Source organism: Stegostoma tigrinum, chromosome 1, assembly GCF_030684315.1.
Source record: "Stegostoma tigrinum isolate sSteTig4 chromosome 1, sSteTig4.hap1, whole genome shotgun sequence".
Taxonomy (NCBI): domain Eukaryota; kingdom Metazoa; phylum Chordata; class Chondrichthyes; order Orectolobiformes; family Stegostomatidae; genus Stegostoma; species Stegostoma tigrinum.
Window position 1 is genome coordinate 107,276,630 of NC_081354.1, and position 21,765 is coordinate 107,298,394.

General features: G+C 39.1%; 1 protein-coding gene across 4 annotated transcripts in view; it reads left to right on the forward strand.

Annotated features, from left to right (window-relative positions):
• The window catches only part of fip1l1a (FIP1 like 1a (S. cerevisiae)), a 102,508-nt gene that overhangs the window by 49,353 nt on the left and 31,390 nt on the right, over positions 1–21,765 (forward strand). For all 4 annotated transcript variants that reach the window (XM_059647815.1, XM_048526105.2, XM_048526181.2 and 1 more), the window contains 3 exons: positions 3,230–3,256; positions 3,927–3,978; positions 20,464–20,519. In XM_059647815.1, coding sequence (XP_059503798.1) covers positions 3,230–3,256; positions 3,927–3,978; positions 20,464–20,519 — 135 coding nt within the window. The remainder of the gene's footprint in view (positions 1–3,229; positions 3,257–3,926; positions 3,979–20,463; positions 20,520–21,765) is intronic.

Genomic DNA, 21,765 nt, shown 5'->3' on the forward strand with positions numbered 1-21,765 from the left:
AGTCATGGAGTTTATGCAAACTTGATTTGGATACACAGTGAAATATTTTGAAGTTCAGCTGCAGAGAATATGTGCATTTATTTTAGTTGTTCGATCTTCCATGGGACCATTGACCCATTTTTAAAGTACTCAGGGAAGCCTGTGTCAGTTGAGGTTTTTTGGAATTTGAGCATGCATGGAGACTTTTCTCCATAGTTATTCACTGAACATTGGTTTTAAGTGCATGCTACATAGTTCATGTAAAAGATAAGATGCTGGTTTGCCATAAAATCAGATGTGATTGGCTGTGTTGAAAGGAGTTATTGACTAATTTTAATTTGCTTCAAAGTTTTTTTTTATAAGTTGCTTATTTACATAAACGGCAAACTGGAAATTGCATTAAGTATATCCAGACAAGAAAAAAAACCGTTTTAGTGAGAAGAAAGTTAGTCTCCAACACATCTCAAACTAAAGTCTTCGCAACCATTAAACATTACATACAGTGCCACATGTACAATTATGTATATTTCATGGCTACTTTAACTGAACTCTTTTCTTTGCAAGAAATTAGTTAAAATCAAGATTTCACTCTTAAATAAAATAGGTTATTAATTAATCAGAAAAAAGGGCAAGTAAGTAGTTTTGAGACTACAGGCCTTTTTATTAAAAGTTTTTGTACCTGTTGTTACAGTATGAAAGATGCACATCTGGCACCCTTCGAAAGAAATAATAAATTGTTCACAGATGGCTAGCCTCTGATGTTGAACATTTGTAACCGATTGCAATTTCATATTTCAAACAGTATTGTTGGTCCATTGATCCATAAACGTTAAGTTTTGAACAGTGACACAAGCTGCTTTGGAAAAGCATGTATGTTTATGTATTGTTCGTAGTATTTCTTTCTTTTATTCATTTTATTTTTAAACATTTGCAGTAATGTAGAGTTTCAGAATAACTAACTCCTCCACGTATTATGCAGTTAAAGGAAGAGAACCTCTGAGTCTCGAACAAATACTTGTTATTCATATTTTGTGTGCACATCTCCCTTTTGCGTCAACTTTTCTCCCCTTGCGGAGTTGTACATTGAACACAGGCAATCTTCCACTGCTTGTCTAAGTGACAACTGTAATGTAAACCAAGCTGGTGATGTTGGTTAGCTGTCTTATGATGGGGATAGACTTCACAGGGTTCCAATAGCTGGAGGCTTTCCATGAATATGCAGAGTGGCATTCTGGTTCCGAGAGGAACAATAGCTTAGAACAGACATTTACAGATTCCAGCAGACAGTTTTGCATGTGGTGAGTGAGGCCTGTAAAAATTTCGAGTGGTCTTATGTGGTAGGTGACCCTGCTGAGGCATCCGGCGGAAAGGGGTTAACGTCTCCTCTAAGGATCCCTTTTGTATATCAGGTCTTCGCCACCTGCACCTGTCCTCCCTACCATGAGACCTCGCATTTACCTGATCCTTGACTTGGGACCCCCAGGGTTGGGCCTTGCCAGGAATACAGTTGCTGGGTAATTAGGCTGAGCAGCAGCACCCTGCAGAAGGACTGCATCCCAAATGAGGGGCAGTAGTCCCATTTCCAGCCCATTTGTGCTAATGTGATGTTATCACTGATGCATTTCCCATTAACTCTTCAGTTGGCAGGCAAAAATTACAACCATCGTGGAGTATCCAAGATAATAAAATGTGAGACTGGATGAACACAGCAGGCCCAGCAGCATCTCAGGAGCACAAAAGCTGACGTTTCGGTCCCTGACCCTTCATCAGAGAGATGCTGCTGGGCCTGCTGTGTTCATCCAGCCTCACGTTTTATTATCTTGGATTGTCCAGCATCTGCAGTTCCCATTATCACTGATACAATTGTAACCATCGTGGAGTAGTCATCCAGGGGCTTGGGCTAATACTATGGAGACTTGAATCCTACTGCATCAGCTTAGAGGGGAGAATTTAAATTCAAATAATTGTAAATAAATCTAGAATAAAACACTAATCTTATCAATAATGGTCATAAAACTATCAGATTTCCATGATAATGCATATGGTTCATTAATGTCTTTTAGAGGAGTAAATCTGCCACCCTTATCTTGTCTGGCCTGTGGTTGACCCTTAAGTGCCCTCTGATGCTCCTGAGCAAGCTATCCACTCCCATTTTCTATAATGGTTTGATAGAATTGTAGGTTTACTAATCACCACACACACTACAGTGGTTGCAAAAGATGGCTCAGTGCCATCACCTTTGGGATAATTATGGATGAACTATATGTGCTAGTGATACTTGCAACCCGAAATCCATTTTTTTTCAGTAAAGGTATGAGAGTACTTGTCTCAGTTTCTCACTCTTCGCCGCCACCGCAACCACCATTTTCATGTAGGGAAAAACATTTATGTGCCCTGACTTGATACACAGTGGAATTGGAAAAGGTTTGATTTTTGTTTTTAAAGTCTGGCTTCAGCTATCTTTTCACAAATGCACTTTGGCTTTTCAGTATAAATTATGTGTCTTCCCTACTTTTTTGTCCCAATTAAAAGTAAATGGATTTTAATACTGGTTATTGTGTGATTTCCTTAATTTGGGGTCATGTTGTAAGTGGATGAGAGGCTGTAGATGTCATGAGTGTGAGGCGCCCCAAAACCTGATAGCATCATTTCAGGTTAAGCGGTTCAGATGCGATTTGAGGATGTTTATTTTTGTAACCAAAAGGTGGTGGAGAACCGGAACTCACTGCCTGAGAGATTGATAGAGAAACAAACATAACACTTCTTTGGACATGCACTTGAAGTGCCTTAGCCTGAATGGCTGCAGACTAAAATGTTGGAAAGTAGAATAGCTACTTGTCAATAGCCTGGCCATAATGGGCCAAATGACCTCCTTACATTTTGTGAATTTCTAAGATTTGTTAGGTATTCCTGAAGTGTGGCATAGATTAGAAACAGAACAACGCTTCCTCTGCACTGCTCCAACAATGTGCCTTGAATTTGATATTGGAATAGATCTTGCTGTAACCATTTAAAGCTCAATCCACATTTATGATTAAGTTATTCTACCAATGCTTGCCATTTCAAATGTATTTTGTTTTCAAGCCCATTGAGATTAGTTGAAGATGATTTTGGTCTCATCAGTTCCTGCTGGATTTGAAAGAACAAGATGTTAATCCAATTTGCCACCAGCACCCATCTCTTATGTACAATACAGAAAAATGTAACAATGTGCTTTACGGAGTTACTAACTTAGTTAATTTCTTTCTAGGAATGCCTTTAACAACACCACCACCAGGTATGGCTTCATATTACTACAAATAGTAGTTTAATGGTAATAGTTTATGTGTAACAGTGGAATTTCAACTGTCTGTACAGTTACACTTTTGTTGGCATGGACACATAAGTGATGCAGTTGGGCTTTGGTTCGATGCATTATGTTCATGTCGGTATTTTATCAGATGATTCTAGTTAGAACTGAGATGAAGAATTTCTTTAGCCAGAGGGTGGTGAATCTGTGGAACTCATTGCTGCAGCCAGCTATGGAGGCCAAAACATTGAGTGTATTTAGGTCAGAGATAGATAGATAAATAGATTATTGATCACTAAGGAGATCAAGGGCTACAGGCAGAAGGCTGGAGAATGGGGTTGAGAAATATATCAGCTGTGATGGCAGACCAGCCATGATGTGCTGAGTGGCCTAATTCTGCTCCTGTATCTGATTGTCTTCTGGTCTAATTTCAAACAATATTTACAACTGTGTGGAAATAAAGCCAACAGAAAACCTCCAGTAAGAGTCCAATATTTCTTTATTTAAGGAGCATCTTAAAATCTTTGAAATATTGAAAATCTGATGCTTTTTGCCATTAAGTAGCCATGTAGTATGTTTGTGGTGGTGGTGGTGCGAGAACTTGCTCATGAATTGGAAAATAATGTAAATTTACTTAAGAATTAAATGTTTATTTCAGGTTTCCTGCCTCCACCTGGAGCTCCTCCGCCTTCACTTGTGCCATTAGAAAGGTAACATTATAAGCTATAATTTCAAGCAAATTTCAGTACCATCTTACCTTGCTGCATATACATTGTACATATAATTGACTCCTTTTGTTTTCAGCTTGTCTCCTCTCTCCCATGTTACCAATTTTGTAACACCTAGCAACAATTTGCTCAGTTTGTTTCAAAATGCTAATGAAGTTGCTTACAGTCCTCTTTTTATATTTTGCATCACTTACAAATTGATGAGACAAAAACCATATAGTCACTCTTGGAGTCACCGTTGTTTATACTCTTGCAGTCCAGAGAAAACAATAAATGACCACTGCATGTGCTGTTATCTGGTCCTGTTAAGGTTCCCAAGGGAAATCTTCAAGTAGAGACAAAGGGCAGAGCTCCAGTGTTAAACAAATACTTTGCATCTGTCCTCAGAAATGAAGTGGATAATATACTGAAAGAGTGAAAAATTGTGGCTTGGAAAGAAATACGTAGAGAAAATGCACTAAAATCAATGGTGTGAAAGAAAAGTATTAAGTAACCTGGCCTAATGGAATGGATTCAAGGTTGCTGAAAGGAGTAATTAGAAAAAGCAGAAGCAATGGTCTCAGCCTCTTCATCCTGTATTGGAAATTGAAATAGTGTGAGGGGGCTGGAGGCTTTGTGAATGTTATGATGCAGTTCACTGTGTTTGAGGGAGATAAACCAAGAATCCACAGGCCAGGCAGCCTGGCACTAGTCATGGGTCATGGGCAGGTTATTGTAAACCATTAGATAGGATGATCATTTTGCACACACATCCATATAGTCCACAGTAGAGGCATCAAGTTTCTGGTTACTTATCATTTTATTCTCTGCACTCTTTCGACATAGTAGTCTTCCTAAAATAGTATAATGAAGCTCAATGGAAGCTTCAGGAGCAGCACTTTATTTTTTGATTATGTACTTCATGGCTTTTAGCGCTTTGGACTCAAGATTCCCTAATATCCTTTAGGGAAGGAAATTGCCATCCTTACCTGGTCTGGCCTGTATGTGACTCCAGACTCCACAGCAAAGTGGTTGACTCTGAACTGCCCCCTGGGCAATTAGGGATGGCCAGTAAATGCTGCCTAGCCAGTGATAGCCTCATCCCATGAATCAATAAAGAAAAATTACATTCACTGGTTATAGGAGCAGAGGTCATGGTCTTTTTTTTTTAACCTAGCATCTATTGATGATTTCCTTTTCAACTCATGTATTTGCTTAGACCACATCTTTTTTTCTTGCGCCATTACCCCTTCAGTCATTTACTGTCTACTGCAAACTGTGGCTTTTGGTTTCCGACCCCCGCCCCCCACACTCACTATCGTTGACTCATTTTGCTTTACACTGTTTGATCTCTAAATTAATCCAGATTTTATTGTATTCACATTTCATTGTCTGCCATGATGGGATTTGAATGGTTGTCCTCAAAACATGTGCCTGGGTTTGAAGTTGTACAATACTCTTTGTGGTTAACATTACTTCTGAGCTTTGTATTATCCTCAGACTGTGCCAATAGGTCCAGGTTGTGAATATATCAAGAACAACAGTGGTCTGAACACCAGCACCTGTGGAGCCTCATTACAAATCATTGTCCAGTTTTAAAAATGAAAATTATGCTTTGTCTCCTGTTACAGTCAAATCTGTTGATTGGCACATTTATCAAGTGCTTCATTGGGACAGTGGTGGCATAATTTTAAAGTCGCTAGACTGTGTTAACCCAGAAACCCAGGCTAATGTTTTGAGGAGATAGTAGGAACTCTGATGCTGGAGAATCTGAGATAACAAGGTGTAGAGCTGAATAAACAGCAGGCCAAGCAGCATCAGAGGAGCTGCTCCTATGATGCTGCATGGCTTGCTGTGTTCATCCAGTTCTATACCTTGTTATCTCTAATGTTTTGAGGACATTGGGTTCAGATCCCAACATGGCAGATGATGAAATTTGAGTGCAATAAAATCTGGAATTAAAAGACTGTTAATTTTTATTTTTAAATTCACTGGTAGGACACGGATGTTGTTGGCTGCCCAACGTTTATTGCCTGTGCCTAGCTGCCCTGCTAGGCCATTTCACAGGGCACTTGAGAGTCAGCCATGTTGTTATGGCTCTGGAGTCACATGTAGGCCAGACCAGGTGAGGATGACAGATTTCTCTCCATGAAGGGGATTAATGAGCCAGATGGTTTTTCTGTAAGTCAGCAAATAGATTCTTAATTACATATTTCTTTTCTTCTTTGTTGAATTCAAATTCCGCCATCTGTTATTGTGGGATTTGAACCTAGGTATGGAGAACATGAGAGCTGAGTTTCTGGATTAATAGTCTAGCAAGAGTATCACCTAGGTCACTGCCTTCCCATTGTTGGCTTGTAAAAAAACACATCTGGTTCACTAATATGCTTCAGGGACTGAAACTGCTTTCCTTAGCTTGTCAGGCCTGCATGATTCCAAACTCTCAGCAATGTGGTTGACAGTCAGTTTCCTTGTGATCAATTACAGGTAGGCAGTAAGTACTGGTCCAGCCAGCAAAGCCCACATCCCATGCACAACCTGAAGTGCAATCGGCCTTTGCATTTTTTTTTAGACAAATATTCTTGGTTTGTCTTGGTCCAACTGAGTTATAATCTCAACCTCCCAAATGTTCTCCCATTGATATCCCCTCACTTGCTCATTTTTGTTTCCTAAGACTAAGTTCAAGAATGCTAGCTTATGTGTGCTGTCTTAAAACAAAATTAATGCCACATCATATTTTCTTGTTGCTATTCACAGCTGCAGCTCAGCAACTTACCTTATCATACTGCGTGCTTACGTATCTGCATGATAAACCTAATAGACGTTTTGGCTGTCCCAGTTCTCTGTGCACATTTTTTTTCTCCTTGCTAGTGCCACCCTACTTCAAAGTTAGTTTGAAACCTCCACAATTCTCTTTTGTTCCTTTTGATGGAGATGTGTAGGGATGTCTGATGGTCAAATCTCTCACTACTACTTCCCCCATTAAACTTATACACTGACTTGGTTCCTTAATAACATGGAAGCCTGTACCGTCCTGCTGAACTCTGCACCGTACTGCCACTAAAAACTAATATCATTCATGATTTTAGATAGACATTCTTATTTTTCACATTAGCCCAATCATCTGTAGGCTCACTCAAACTAAATTCGACATCCTAAGAGTCAATTGCACTAATTTTTCACTCAAGATCATTAAAAATCACAGAAGTGCAAGTTGTCTTTAAGTTTTATTTTATTTCCATTAGGAGACAAAGACTTGCATTTATATCATTCCTTTCAGGACTGCTGGTCATTCTATACAGTTTAAAGTCAATTACCTACTTTTGAAATTTTTTTGTTATAATGTCAGAAAAGCAGCAGTCATATTTCATACAACAAGTCTCCACAAACAGTAACATGATAACAGTCAGAATCTCTTATTTGATTGACAGCTTGGGTGCTTCTTTCCCTCCACATTAAGGATTGCACTGCTTTGATATGCTTTGTTTCACTATTCTTTTTCATAAATATCGGCCTGCACTGCAAGCCTGCAATACCATGCTCTAACTTGGTTTCATCAGGCATCTTTAAATGATGCCACTGTGCAAATGGAAAGTGAAAGGGTCACAGATGCACCACTATCATGTGTTGCCAGTGCAGAAAGCATCAATTTGGTTAATTTTCTGTTCCCTGGATATAATTTTAGCCTTGTCGCTGTATATTTTCAATATAATGTGGCATAATTTCCATAATGACTTCAAGCATCTCACTAAGTGTCTCATGAAATCATTTTCTAAGTCTATTTTAATTTGACGTTTTTGTTACACATTCCAGCATTTTCTTCATCCCAGATATTTATATAAGATTAAATGTCACAGTTCTGAAAACACTACACACTGTAATCCTGTGATTCAGGACAGAAGACATTACGTGAATTGGTTATGTAAACAAACTAATCTTAAACTTGTATTTTTCTAAAGATTGAAACCACTAAACCTTTCGGTTAGGAAAATTACAATTGACATTTTTTCCAGACAATCTGAGTTCAAGTATAAACTTCAACTGATCCCACTGAGCAAATTTCCTTTCCTTCAAGGGGGGGACAGCTTTAGATCAAATTTCTTCAATGCACGTAGTGTAATGCAGAAGTGTTGAGTATCTCTTGTAAAAGCTGCTGAGTTCTGTGTTTGTTCATGTAAAATTTACAGTGATATGTCTGAGGCAGATTTCCAATAAATGTCTCCTTTGTTGAATATAGTTTTTTAACATCAGAACATGTCGCTATGCAGTCAGCAGGTTTTTTTTAAAACAGGCATTCCAAATTGCTGCTAAGATCGTAATTATGTAGCATCGGCCTTATGACCAATTAGAGAATTTTACAGCATACAAACTATTGTTGATAACTTTTTTCTGCTGATTAGAATAAAATATTTTTCTCACCGTCTATATATTGAGCATATTTCAAACCTGTTGGCTGACAGTTTTGCAAGCAGTTTTAACTAATTTAAAAAAAGTAAAAACCGCGCTTGAACACCATACAACATCAATATCAAGTTCTGTCAAAATGCATTTTGGGGGTTTATGTTCTTGCAAGTTACCCAAAAGTTGCACAGGGGGGGAAAAAACACACTCGCCTGGTTTTATGTCATAGAAGTATAGAATATGGGGCAGGAGCAGGCATTCTGCACTCCGAGCCTGCTCGGCCATTCATTATGATTGTCACTGATCGCTCAACTCGGTGGCCTGTCCCTGTTTTCTACCCCTCTTCCCCCATCCCGCTGTCCCCATATCCTTTCTTTCCTTTAGTTCTATGTACTGTATCTAACTGCTCCTTGAAATCATACAATGTTGGCTTCAACTGCTTTCTATGATAATGAATTCCATTGGCTTGCCACCCTCTGTTTGAGGAAATTTCTCCTCATCTCAGTTCTAAATGGTTTACCATGTATCCTTTTAGATTGTGTACCCTATTTCTGGACTCCTCTGCATCTATCCTGTCTAGCCCTGACATTGGTAGTGGGAAAAATGCTAAAGTCCGTTATAAAAGAAATAATTGCTGAACAATTGGAAAATAGCGGAGGATTTTATAGGTTTCCATTGGATTCCTCTTCTTTCTTCTGAACTCCAGTGAATATAATCCTAACCATTTCAATATCTCCTCCTATGTCGATGCTGCCATTCCAGGAATCAGCCTGGTAAGCCTTCATAGCATTCCCTCTATAGCAAGAACACTCTTCCTCAAAGAAGACCAGAACTGCACAGTATTCCAGCTATGTAGTCTCTCAAAGGCCCTGTACACTTGCAGCAAGCCATCCCAGCTCTTCTACTTAAATCCTCTCACTATGAAGGCCAGCATACCATTTACCATCTTGATTGCCTGCTGTACCTGCATGCTTACCTTCAGCAACTGGTGCAGTGGGAAACCCAGGGCATGTTGCAAGTTTCCTTTCCTCCATTTACAGCCATTCAAATAATAATCTGCCTTCCTGTTTTTACTTCCGTGTGTATAACCTCACATTTATTTATCCATAATATCCTGCATCTACCATCTATTTGCCCACTCAGCTTGTCCAGATCACAGTGAAATATCTCAGCACCCTCCCCACAGTTCATCCTCCCATTCAGCTTTGTGTCATCTGGAAATTTGAAGATATTGTGTTAATTGCCTCAACCAAAACATGAATGTATTGTGTGAATATTTGGGATCTGAGAACCAGTCCATGTGGGACTCCTTTTTCATTGGACAAACCATTTGGAAAAAGACCTGTTTATTCTTATTCTTTTTTTCCTTTGTCAACCAATTTTTTAACCATCTCAGTGTGGTACCCCCACTCCAACATGCTTTAATTTTGCATACTACTCTCTTCAGCAGAACTTCTAAAAACCTTCTCAAAGTCCAAATGAACCACATCCACTGACTCCCTCATCATCTCTATGGGTTACATCCCCAAAGAATTTCAATAAATTTGTCAAATATGATTTCCCTTTCTCGTAAATCCATTTTCAGTCCGATGCTCCACTATTGTCCAAATGATCAGCTTTCAATTCTTTTATAACGGACTGTAGCATTTTTCCCCATTATAAATGTCAGGCTGACTGGTCTATAATTCCTCATTTCTTTCGGTGTCTCCCTACTTAATCGAAGGGGTTAGATTAGTTACCCTCCAATCTGTAGGAACAGTGCAAAGTGTACAGGATCTTAGAAGATAACCACCAATGCATGCACTATTTCTGGGGCCACTTCCTCAAGGAGTCTGGGATGTAGATTATAGGGCCAGGGGATTTAGTGGCCTTCAAACCAATCAATTTCCCCAACACCACTTCCCTACCAATACCGATTTCCTTCAATTCCTCCATCTTACTAAACCCTGTGTTCCCTGACATTTCTAGTATATAATTCGCGTCCACTATCGTGAACATGGAACCAGAATATATACTTAGTTAGTCAGCCATTTCTTCATGCCCCATTAAAATTCCCTGTTTCTGACTGTTAGGGACCTGTATATGTCTTCACTAATCCATTTCTCTTTACATGCCCATAGAAACTCTTGCAGTCATTTTTTTATGTTCCCTGCAAGCTTACTCTTGTACTTCATTTTCCTTTTGGTGCCTTTTGCTGAATTCTGAACTGCTGTCACTCTTCATGTCTCATGTTTTGTTCTGGCCAATTTATATGAATTTTCCTTCAATCTAGTGCTAGATCTAATTTCCATTGTGAGCATGGTTTGAGCAACTTTCCTCTTTCACTTTTTCTTCAGACAGGAATGAATGATTGTTGCACATCACCCATACACAATGTTTCTCATTGCTTTTCCACCATCATCACTTTAAGTAATGTTCCCCAATCTATTATAGCTAACACACACTTCATATCACTGAGGTGCCTTGCATGTAATTAATTTTGATTACACAACACCCAGTGTAGGATGATTCATTCTGTAGTTGGTTCCTCGATGTATTGACCCGAAAAAGATCCTGTTTGCACTCCCAGGGAGTTTCTACTCTAGGGTATTGTTGCTTATTTAACTTATCCAATCTATAGGCAGAACAATGCCACTGATAATTACACCCATGGGATCTCCGATATCAGGGGTTCTTAGCGGAGGCAGTAATTCAGAGACTCGAACAAACAGCTCTGCCAATCACCCAACCCAAACTTTGGGTCCGCTACGTGGATGACACCTTTGTCATCACTAAACAAAACAAATTAGAGGAAACCTTCGAGACCAGCAATAATACCCTTTACTGGCATAACATTCACAAAAGAGGAGGAAAACAACAACAAACTGCCATTCCTAGATGTCACAGTAGAGCGAACAGCCAATGGGGAACTTCAAACCAGCGTCTACAGGAAAACAACACATACGGACCAAATACTGAACTACAGGAGCAACCATCCCAACACCCACAAACAAAGCTGCATTAGAACATTATTCCAACCAGCCACCACACACTGCAGCACAGAGGAACTACGAACAGCAGAAGAAAATCACCTATACAGCGTATTCAAAAAGAATGGGTACCCAATGAACACAGTCCGCCGATTTCTCAGCAATAAACCCAAACAAACAGACAAAACGGGCCCAGAAACCATAACCACTCTCCCCTACATCAAAGACATTTCCGAAATGACTGCCAGACTGTTCGGACCCCTTGGCATCAGGGTAGCCCACAAACCCACCAACACACTAAAACAGCAGCTAATGAACTTAAAAGACCCTATACAGACAACAAATAAAACGAACGTCATCTACAAAATACCTTGCAAGAACTGTGACAAACACTACATTGGACAAACTGGCAGGAAGCTAGCCACCAGGATACATGAACATCAACTAGCAACTAATCGACATGACCCACTATCACTCGTATCCTTACATACAGATAAGGAAGGACACCACTTTGATTGGGACAATACATCCATCCTAGGACAAGCCAAACAGAGACGTGCACGAGAATTCTTAGAAGCATGGCATTCCGACCGGAACTGCATCAACAAACACATTGATTTGGAGCCCATCTACCATCCCCTGAGGAAAAAGAACAGGAAATGACATCACCAATGCAGGAAATGACATCACCAACCTAAGGAAACCTAACCAGATAAATAGAAAGCGGGACATAACACCAGCGCTTCGTCGGAGGCTCAATGTTGATGTTACCTAGAATGATGACGAAAAGTCTGAAAACTAACCTTCCAGCTCAGCGAGCAAACTCACATCCATAATTACAGATCTTCTTTTATTGCTAGTGTCACTATTTTTCTGTTTAACGTCAATACAACATCCCCTCTATTCTAAAATTCCCAGCAGAGTGTTCTTTGTTACCCTTAGTATTTCTCAGCTTTACCCGTACAGGTTCCACATTTTTTTCTTCTTTTATTTCTATAATTAATTCATCCACTTTGTACTGTAATGCATGGAACATTCACAATAAAGTGTTATGGCTTGTCTTTCTAATATTACTTGTCCCATTCACATTATTTTTCAATATGCCCTTGCTTGATCCTGCTCCTTGATTTCTCTTCCTAGTTTATTATTCCCCTTTTCTGCCATTTGTTGTTGTCCTTGATTTCCCCTTCCATTGACTCCTTGCATAGGTTCCCATCCCCTGCCATTTTAGTTTAAAGACTCCCTGACTACTTTACCTAGTCCTGCCCAGGGGTAACCTGTCCAGTTTTTACTGTTCTGACCACCTCCGAGATCTATTCCACTGCCCCAGGATTCTGAAATGCTGCCCCTCGCACCATCTTGTCAGTCACATATCCATTTTATATATCCTGCTATTTATTTTGTTTAGAATGTGACTCATATAGTAATCCTGAGATCATTACTTTTAAGGTCCTACTTTTTACTTACTCCCTAATTCCCCATGTTTTGCTTATAGAACTTCATCCTGTATTTCACCAATATTGTTGTACCAATGAACACCATGACCGCTAACTGTGCACCCTCCTCCTGGATATCCTGAGGTCTTGTTTGTGGCCTCAGAAACAACAGCCTGTACCCTGTACAATGGACCTCTATCCACAAGAGTTGAACTCTTATATGAATGCAAAATACTGTAGATGGTGGGAAAAATCAAATAAAAACGGAAAACTCTGGAGAAACTCTGCAGGTCTGGTGGCATCTGTGGAGAGAGAAACGGAGTTAACATTTCGAGTCCAATATGACTCTTCTTTGGAACAGAGTCTCTGCACAGATTCTACCTGACATGCTGAGTTTTTCCAGCATTTTCCACAAGAGCTGAGTTTGAAACTACCCAATTTTTAGATTGCGACTTGCAGAGAAAACTGTCTTGCAGTCCAACTCGTTGAGCTGGACAAATCCATATTGCTTAAGTGAAAGGACTGTTGGTTCATTTAAGCCTTTATCCTGTTGTAAGACCTGAAACAGGCCTACCCTGAATTAAAACTGCCCCTGTTCCGTTGACACAATCCCTAGAAACGCTGCTGCAAGTCATTCTGACGCTATTGTGTAAAAAGGCTCCACTAATTAAATTTATTTTTACTAACACAAAGGCATTAAGTTTAACATAAGTGGCACAATATTTGACAGTTCCCCAACCCCACAACATCACCTATACTTATTTTGCTGTTCAGGATAAGTAGCAAATTAGCATTTTCTTTTGGAGTGCAGAATTCTCTGAAGTTCATACATGTTTCATAGAATACAAAGCACAGAAATCGGTCATTAGGCCTAATCGGCGTATTCCACGGAGACTTCCACTTCGCTCTGTATCTTTTTAATCTTTTTGCATTTCGTAAATTTATCTGGATTTCCTTTAAATGCACCCCTGAAATTTGCTTGATGTGGTGAGTTCCATATTCTAAACTCCTTTAAGTGAATAAATTTCTCCTGTGTTCCATGTTGAATTTATTAGTGACCACCTTATATTTATGATCCCCTGTTTTCGTTCCACCTGGACTTTTTCTCCACTCTCTTTTATCTCCTCTGCTCCTACCCCAACTACCTGTGTGGGAAAACATCTCTTTGTCTGCTTAATCACACATTTCCAAGATTGTGATCAAGATTTTTTTTGTCTTTCTATTTGATTCTGTTACAAACAAAATAGAACATGTGAATTAGGACCCCTGTTTTGTCATTCTGTAAAACCGTGGCTGATTTGATTATGCCCTCGACTCTATGTACTCATTTACCCTTGATAACCTTAGATTCTTGACTAATAAGGTGGCAACAGATTGACTGACTCCCTTAGTCAGTCAATGACCCCAGTTCCTCCAAACTTTATGGGGAGAAGTCACAGATTTGTAGGATGGCATAGTAGCTCAGTGGTTAGTATTGCAGCCTCACAGGACCCATTTTCACTCCCAGCCTTGGGTGACTGTTGTCTCTGTGGAGTTTGCACATTCTCCCCGTGTCTGTGTGTGTTTCGTCCCACAGACCAAAGATGTGCAGGGTAGGTGGATTGGCCATACTAAATTGCCTGTGGTACCCAGGGATGTTTAGATTAGGTGGGTTAGACATGGGAAATTAGGGGAATGGGTCTGCATGGGATGCTCTTCAGCGAATGGTGTGGACTTGTTGGGCCAAATGGCCTGTTTCCATGCTGTAGGGATTCAATTACAAAATATTAAAGTGATTGATGGCACTCTAGGGGTGGGGGGGAGGTGAGGGAGAGAGTGCAGTTCTCCTTATTCCCATCCCAAACGAGAGAACCCTTATTTTTAAACTACGTCCCCTGCTAATTTGCTGCTTGCCCTGAACAGCAAACAGCAAAAACTGATGCTGTAGGGTTGGGAAATATCCTTTTGACACTCATTTTGTCGAGACTCCTTTAGATCATTCATGTGTTAATAAGGTCACTTCTTGTTTACTCCAGAGAAAAGGGACTCAGCTTGTCCAACCTTTCTTCACAAGATAATCCTCCATCAAGCCAAGTGAAATTTTTTAAATGCATTTATGTCATCTTAAATAAGAGCTCCAAAATGACACTCAGTAATCACCAAAGCTCTGTATAATGCAGTAAAACATCCATATTTTATCTTTCATGGGGCAGCACAATGGCTCAGTGGTTAGCACTGCTGCCTGTCAGTGATAGGGACCCGGGTTCGATTCCGCCCTGGGGCAGCTGTCTGGAGTTTGCACCTTCTGTCTGTGTCTGCGTGGGGTTCCACCAGGTGCTCTGGTTTCCTCCCACAGACCACAGAAGTTAGGTGGATTGGCTATGCTAAATTGCCCATAGTGTACAGGGATGTGTAGGCTAGATGGGTTAGCCATTGGAAAATGTAGGATTGCAGGGATAGGGTTGGGGAGTGGGTCTGAGTGAAATGTAGGGTTGGTGTGGATTCGATGAGCTGTATGGCCTGCTTCCACACTGCAGCAATTCTATAGTTCTGTGATTTCCATTGCAATAGATAACATTTAATTTGCCTTTCTAATCACTTTATGTACCTTGTATATTAAGTTTGTGTTGCATGTACCAGGGCACCCAGACCCCTCTGTACTACTGAATTCTGCAGTCTGTCTTCATTTAAATACTATACAGTTTTTTCAGTCTTTTTGCAAAAGTAGTCAAGTTCATGTTTTTCCACATTACACTCCATCTGCCAAATGGTAAAATGCCCTAAAGTGCAAACCTTTTCTCGTAGGAACAGGAGTAAACCATTCAACTTGTCAGGCCCATTCAGGTGAGATCATGGCTGATCTGTATCCTAACTCTATCCTTGTCCTTGGCTAAAAATTTATCAGTCTCTGGTCTGCAATCATAAATTGAGCTAGCATCTGCTGCATTTTGTGGGAGCAACTTCTACTTCTCTGTTCACTTTGCACAACATTGTTTCGTTATGCCACCAAATGGCATGGCTCTGATTTGAAACTTGTGTACCCTTATCCGCTTTCCATTATTTTTAAGGTACAGTGCCCAGAACACTCTGTGGTACTCTAGATTTGTTCAAGTTAGGGCCTTGTACAGTTGAATCAATGCTTCCTCCTTTTCTTTCACGTTTTAACCCTGTAGCTATAAAGACTAACATTTCATGAGCCTTTTTGATTATTTCATACCTGACTGCTACTTTTTAGTGATGTGTGTACATGAATCTCTAAATTTCCTTGAACCTTGACCGTACCTGCACAGAAGTCCATTTACCATTGTTTTCCCACAGGCTTAATCTTTAATCTTAATCTTCACTATTTTTATGTCCCTGTCTTCTCTGCAGTAATCTTTGTTTTATCAGCAAAATTTATCCTTTTGAACTGATTCGGGGACCATTGGATAACTAATATGAATTCCACCTCTTGCTTGTGATATTTTCTTCATGGCCAATGCACTGACACATTCTCTGATCCAAATACTATTCCTATCTTCCTTGTGGGGCATGTTAGATTCTCTTTTCGGTGATAACTGGCCAAATGATTCTCATGTGTTTACGTATACTTCTCTCTGTTCTTTTAGCAGAATAATTTAAAGCATTATGTAACACAGGAAATAACCATTCAGCTTATCATACCTATATCAACTCTCTGAAAGAGTTATTGATTGTTCTTGTCCTATAGCTATATGTTGTATATTTTTCCTTAAATGTCTATTTATCTGTTGTTTTATGGATTTCGATTGCTGTTTGTAATAGCGTATTTCATGTCCCAAGTCTTGGCACAAAAATAGAGTTTACAGAACTACTTCATTCATTCGTCTGGTAATGCTAAATTTGTGCTTGCTGGTTACTGACTTGGAAGTGAGAGTTGGCTTAGTTGGAAAACGTCCACTTCTGGGTCAAATGCTTATGATCTTGAGTCTACGTTGGACAGTTCTGGTAAGTGAATATATGAGGCCTTTGCCACCCAGCTAGGTATTTGCTTCAGATTAAGGTGGAGTGATGTTTCAAACCCCATCACACCTAGCTGCACCCTTGCTACCCACATTGTTGCACAAACAGTCTGTCCTTTGTTAGCAGAAATAACCCAAAGAAGTTGATTTTTAAAAGCTAGAGAAAAACTGGATACTTGATTCCCATGCACAGAAGTTAACGAAACAGCGAAACAAATTAAATGGAAAGAATTTAAATTTAATTCACTTTAAACATAATTATTTACTATAATTAATGTCAAAATGGCTTAGCCATTCATGAAGAAATTTACCTTGCATTCCTGCTTATGGATGCTTGACCATGGTGAATCCTTTTTATCTTTCAGTAGAAACTAAAATAAAAACTTCACTCATCTAGTATGTTTGCTGCTTTTCATGCATGTGCCACCCACATATGTTGGCTACTGCTGGAGTATAGACTCTGTTAAATGTGAATCTGATTTAACAGTGTATTTATAGAACAATAGATTAATGGCCCACCTGTTTAAAACTTGAATTTCTTGGATGAGTTTACCTACATTAAATGTGCTACCGGAAGGATATATGGAAGTATTCAATGAGGAGGTGGCATTTTGCCAACCTGTTAGGTAGTGAGCAAGGTAACCTGCCAATTCTTCACTGCGTGGGTTTCTAAATCCAACTGCACCTTGACTTCTAAATTAAAGCCAGTCCCATCAAATGGTCTAGAAAAATACTGCTCTCGTAAGGAACCTTTGCCGGTTACACACCTAAAACTTACTTATTATAATCCGATTGTCCCTAAAATTGAATTTGCTTTAACTTACCAGCCCAATTTTTTAATTGCAGGTATTTACAAAAAGGTGTATTTAAAAAGGACTCTTTTCCTTTTTTTTTCTTTCGAAGAAACTTCTTTCAAATTTTTGTCTTCCTGTGTTGCAATAGTGTTTAGACTGCAAAAGTACTTCATTGGCTATGTTGAGAGTGAAAAACATGATATAAATGCCAGATGTCCTTTTCATTAAACAACTAATGATGGAGATTGAAATACTGGGTAACATCAATGAGCTCGTAAGGTAGAATCTTGCTTGCCGCCCCAATAATGAGTTAATCCAGTTATACACAACAGGAATGCTTCACATTTGGTGTGTGAACTTTGCTGAGTTGGTTGATCTTAGTTGAGATGTCAGGGCTCAGTACTCTGAGTACAGGAAAGAGAATATAATCCAGGGTTCCCCATCTTGATGATAATAGGACACTTTCTGGAAGAGCATAGTTGTGGATGTCAAAGCATAGTTGCAGTATCAGATAGTGACCAGAGGTTGTTGAAGTACACCAAGCTGCCTTTAGGAAGAGCAAAAATTGGCAGAATTTCTTTTAAAGAAACAGATTATGACTTTGCTATGGTAAGTGGTTTGAATTTTATAAAACCGTTCCCATCTCCAGAACATTAACACAATTAACTGCTAATAACTAATTCTAGTACTTTTTTTTTCCCCATTTCGTGGTTCACTCATTACTTATTTACACATTTTATTTTACTGTGATATTGATTGCATTATTTGAAATGATTTCAGTGGCACCCTGTTGCATACAACTCAGTGGCAAAAAGTGGCATGTAGGAAACAGATAGGATAAAGCTTGGGACTTTGTTTGCATTAGGATTGCCTAGCATTTATACCACAGAAATGGACAATAGCTACCATGGGCTTTTTTATAAGTGTTGTGCTGTTGATGTGGTATACAGGATCAATAACAGTCTGTGGGAAAGTGCCACATGATTTCAAAATTGAAGCAAAATTGAAGCCAGTGGAATAAAAAGCAGCAGCAGCACGGCCGCAGGATTGGCTGAATGGCAGAAAACAGAATAATAGTCGATGGTTTACTTTAGGATTGGAGAAAGATGTACGGTAAAGTTCATTTTTTAAAAAAAAAATGGGAACCAGAGTAGACCGTTTAGCCCATCCAGCCTGCTCCACCATTCATCAGCATTCTTCAGAGGTCATGCTTTTCTTGATATGTTAATGTTCTAGTCTTTAGGTATACAACATGTAATTTCAGTTTCTTCAGATGGTATAAAACTTGAAACATTGTGAATTGAGAGGAGGATAGTGAGAGACTTCAAGAGGAAATAGACTGGTAGAAAGAATGGACATGTGATAGATGAAATTCAATGAAGGGAAATCTGAAGTGATAGGTTTTGGCAGGAAAGAGGATTAGAGTTGAAAATGGGTAAGGAGGGTGTAAATGTGCACAGGCTATTGAAAATGGCTAATAAGAAATAAAGGACCCTGAGGTTTTGAAGTAGCAGCATAGAGTACAAAAGTAAAGAAGTTACAATGACCTCATCTAGAATACTGGTTTACCCCAACTAGAGTATTTTGTACTTTTGTGGGCACTGCATTCTGGAAAGAACATGCAGACTTTAGAGATGGATTGGAAAATGTTAATGTTCCAAGGAGCAAGACCATGTCATTTAAGTGAATAGATTGGTGGAATTGGGGTTTTTCTACTTGGAGGTGTTTGGGAAGGAGTTTGACAAAGCTGTTCAAAATCATTAGGGTTCTGGACAAAAACTAAGAATTACGGATGCTGGAAATCTGAAACTTGGCATGTCAGGCAACATCTGTAGATCAAAAAACATACTTAAAGTTTTGAGTTAGCTGTGCCTTCATAAGGAGAGAAAGTAGATGGGAAAAGGCATTATTTATGCTGATGACGTGGTCAGGGAGCTCGGTGAACTCGTGAATAGAATACATGAAGGCAGTGTTTGGAAGAGCGAAAAGGGATAGATAAACAAAAAGCTGACGGTAAGCCAAGAGAGAGAAATGCTGGATAGGGTGCTAACAAGGAAGAGAAACGCATTCGATTGAGTCAAATACCCACAGTAAGTTGTCTGACAAAAGAGATAATAAAAAGTTTCCTCGTGTTTCTAAAAAGCAGCAGTAGTTAGAATCTGTAATGTAAAGTAGGTTGATTCGTTTGTGCCTTCTAAAAAGGAATTGAACAAGATAGAATCTATAGAACTACAGTGAAAGTGGTACGAGCTGAGTTGTTCTTGCCAACAGCCAGCACACCCAAGACTGGTTGAACATCCCAAATGTCTATTCCATGTTGTGACTTTGGGTAAGAATTTTACTTGTCTCAAAATTACTGTTTAAATGCTTTGATATCAAGTCTACACAGTCAAATGCAAGCTACAAAGAAATAATGTCACCATCTTTCAACATAACATGCGGACAACTGTATTTCACCAGTCACTCTGAATCCTGAGAGAGTTGATCAGTAACTTTTTCCTCCTCTGAGACTCCCTTGACTGTGTCATAGTAATGGTTATTATGTGTAACTTAAAATATGTACTGACTCATGCCTAAGCATATTCATTGGTACAATGTTGACAACTGTATCTCCTGAAGAAATTTTCAGTTTAATAACTTAGGCCAACTTGTGGGAAATGTGCTTTAGGTTGTGACCATCAGAGACTAAGTTAATACTACTTATGTTTCGTACAGCCATTTACAAAAGAGGATTTTGATCACACTCTAGGTGAGACATTTGTTCGTCTGATCCTGCTACAGAGTTCCTATGCCTGTACTTTTTGTAAGGATGCCATTTTATGTGGTGATTAATCTCCTGCTGTTTTGCATGTTCAGTTGTATCTGTATTTTCTTGTCGCATATATGACACTTCAGTCATTAAAACAATTTTTTGTCTTGTGATTTCTAGTGGACCTTCAACATACAACAACCGTACTACTGCTCCATTTGGTTACGCAAGCGCTGGTAAGTGTTGCCTGTTATTTTGCCTTGTAAACAATGAGTTAGTGGAAGGAAATACTTTGAATATTCCAAACATTTTGTTTGGATAGTTTTCTTATGCAAATTAGAATGAATGCAAGTGTGACATCTTTCTATATCTCTCTTAATTTAGCCCAGAAAGTTTTTCATAGAAGTATTTTTCTTTAATTTCAGTGCTAAATGGCCTTGATGTCATTTAAGGACTGGTGGCTTAGAAGATCTATTGAATTGATTGATCCAAAATTTTACACTGTTATTTGTTGTTAGTTTCACCTTTTATTAATGGTTAATTATGATGTCTGTTGTGAAACATAAAATAAAAAAAATTAGCACTACTTTCATCAGAACAGAGTAAACTGGCTGTTTGTTTTTAGGATCCTCTACATGTTTTGCTTAATGACTGTTATTGCATGTCTATTTTAAAATTGTTTCCTGAATGTGGGTGTTGATGGCACTGCTATATCTGTTGTCTACTCCTATTCACTATTTGCCTGTGAACGTGAAGGCTAGTTTAGCTGACCTTTTTTTCAGTGGTTTTCCAGGCTATTTCAGAGGTGAAGCATATAAATACGAACAGATGGAGGTGGCAGTTTCCTTTCCCTTCAGGGCATTAGTTTATAATTGAACTTTCACAAACATGATCTTCACTTACAATATGTGGGTTAGCACTGTGGTTTGATTTGTTGCTCCAAACTTAGCAGGCAAGAGTGGACATATGACGCAAGCTTTTCTTTGTACTTCCACTCAAAATTTGTACAGGCTTTTGCACTGAAATTTAGAATAATTAGGAAACAAAAATAGCATGACTTGGTTTCCAAATGATCATTGAAAATCACCTATACAGAGTGGCAGCCTGTAGAGACATGTAGAACGCGTGATCACATGGACTTGTTGAAGTAGGTAATGTAAGTGCATTGAAGGAAAAATCAAGACAAATATGGAGAAGATGGCACTGTTGGGTTTAGATGAGTAAGAGGTTTGAATGGAGCTTAACTACCAGCTCAGACAGGTTAGACTGAATATCCATTGTAATTCTAGGTTAGTCTTCAAAAAGAATTAAAGTCTGAAGCAGAAGAATTCCACACTTTTAATTTAGAAATTTAAGTTTACGAGCTACTGAGATTATAAACAATTACGAATCAACCTGGCAATTCAAAATCTGCAGAGTGAAATAAGCACGTTTTTAACTTTTTTGATGGTTGCACCACCAATGCAGACATTGGGTGAATAA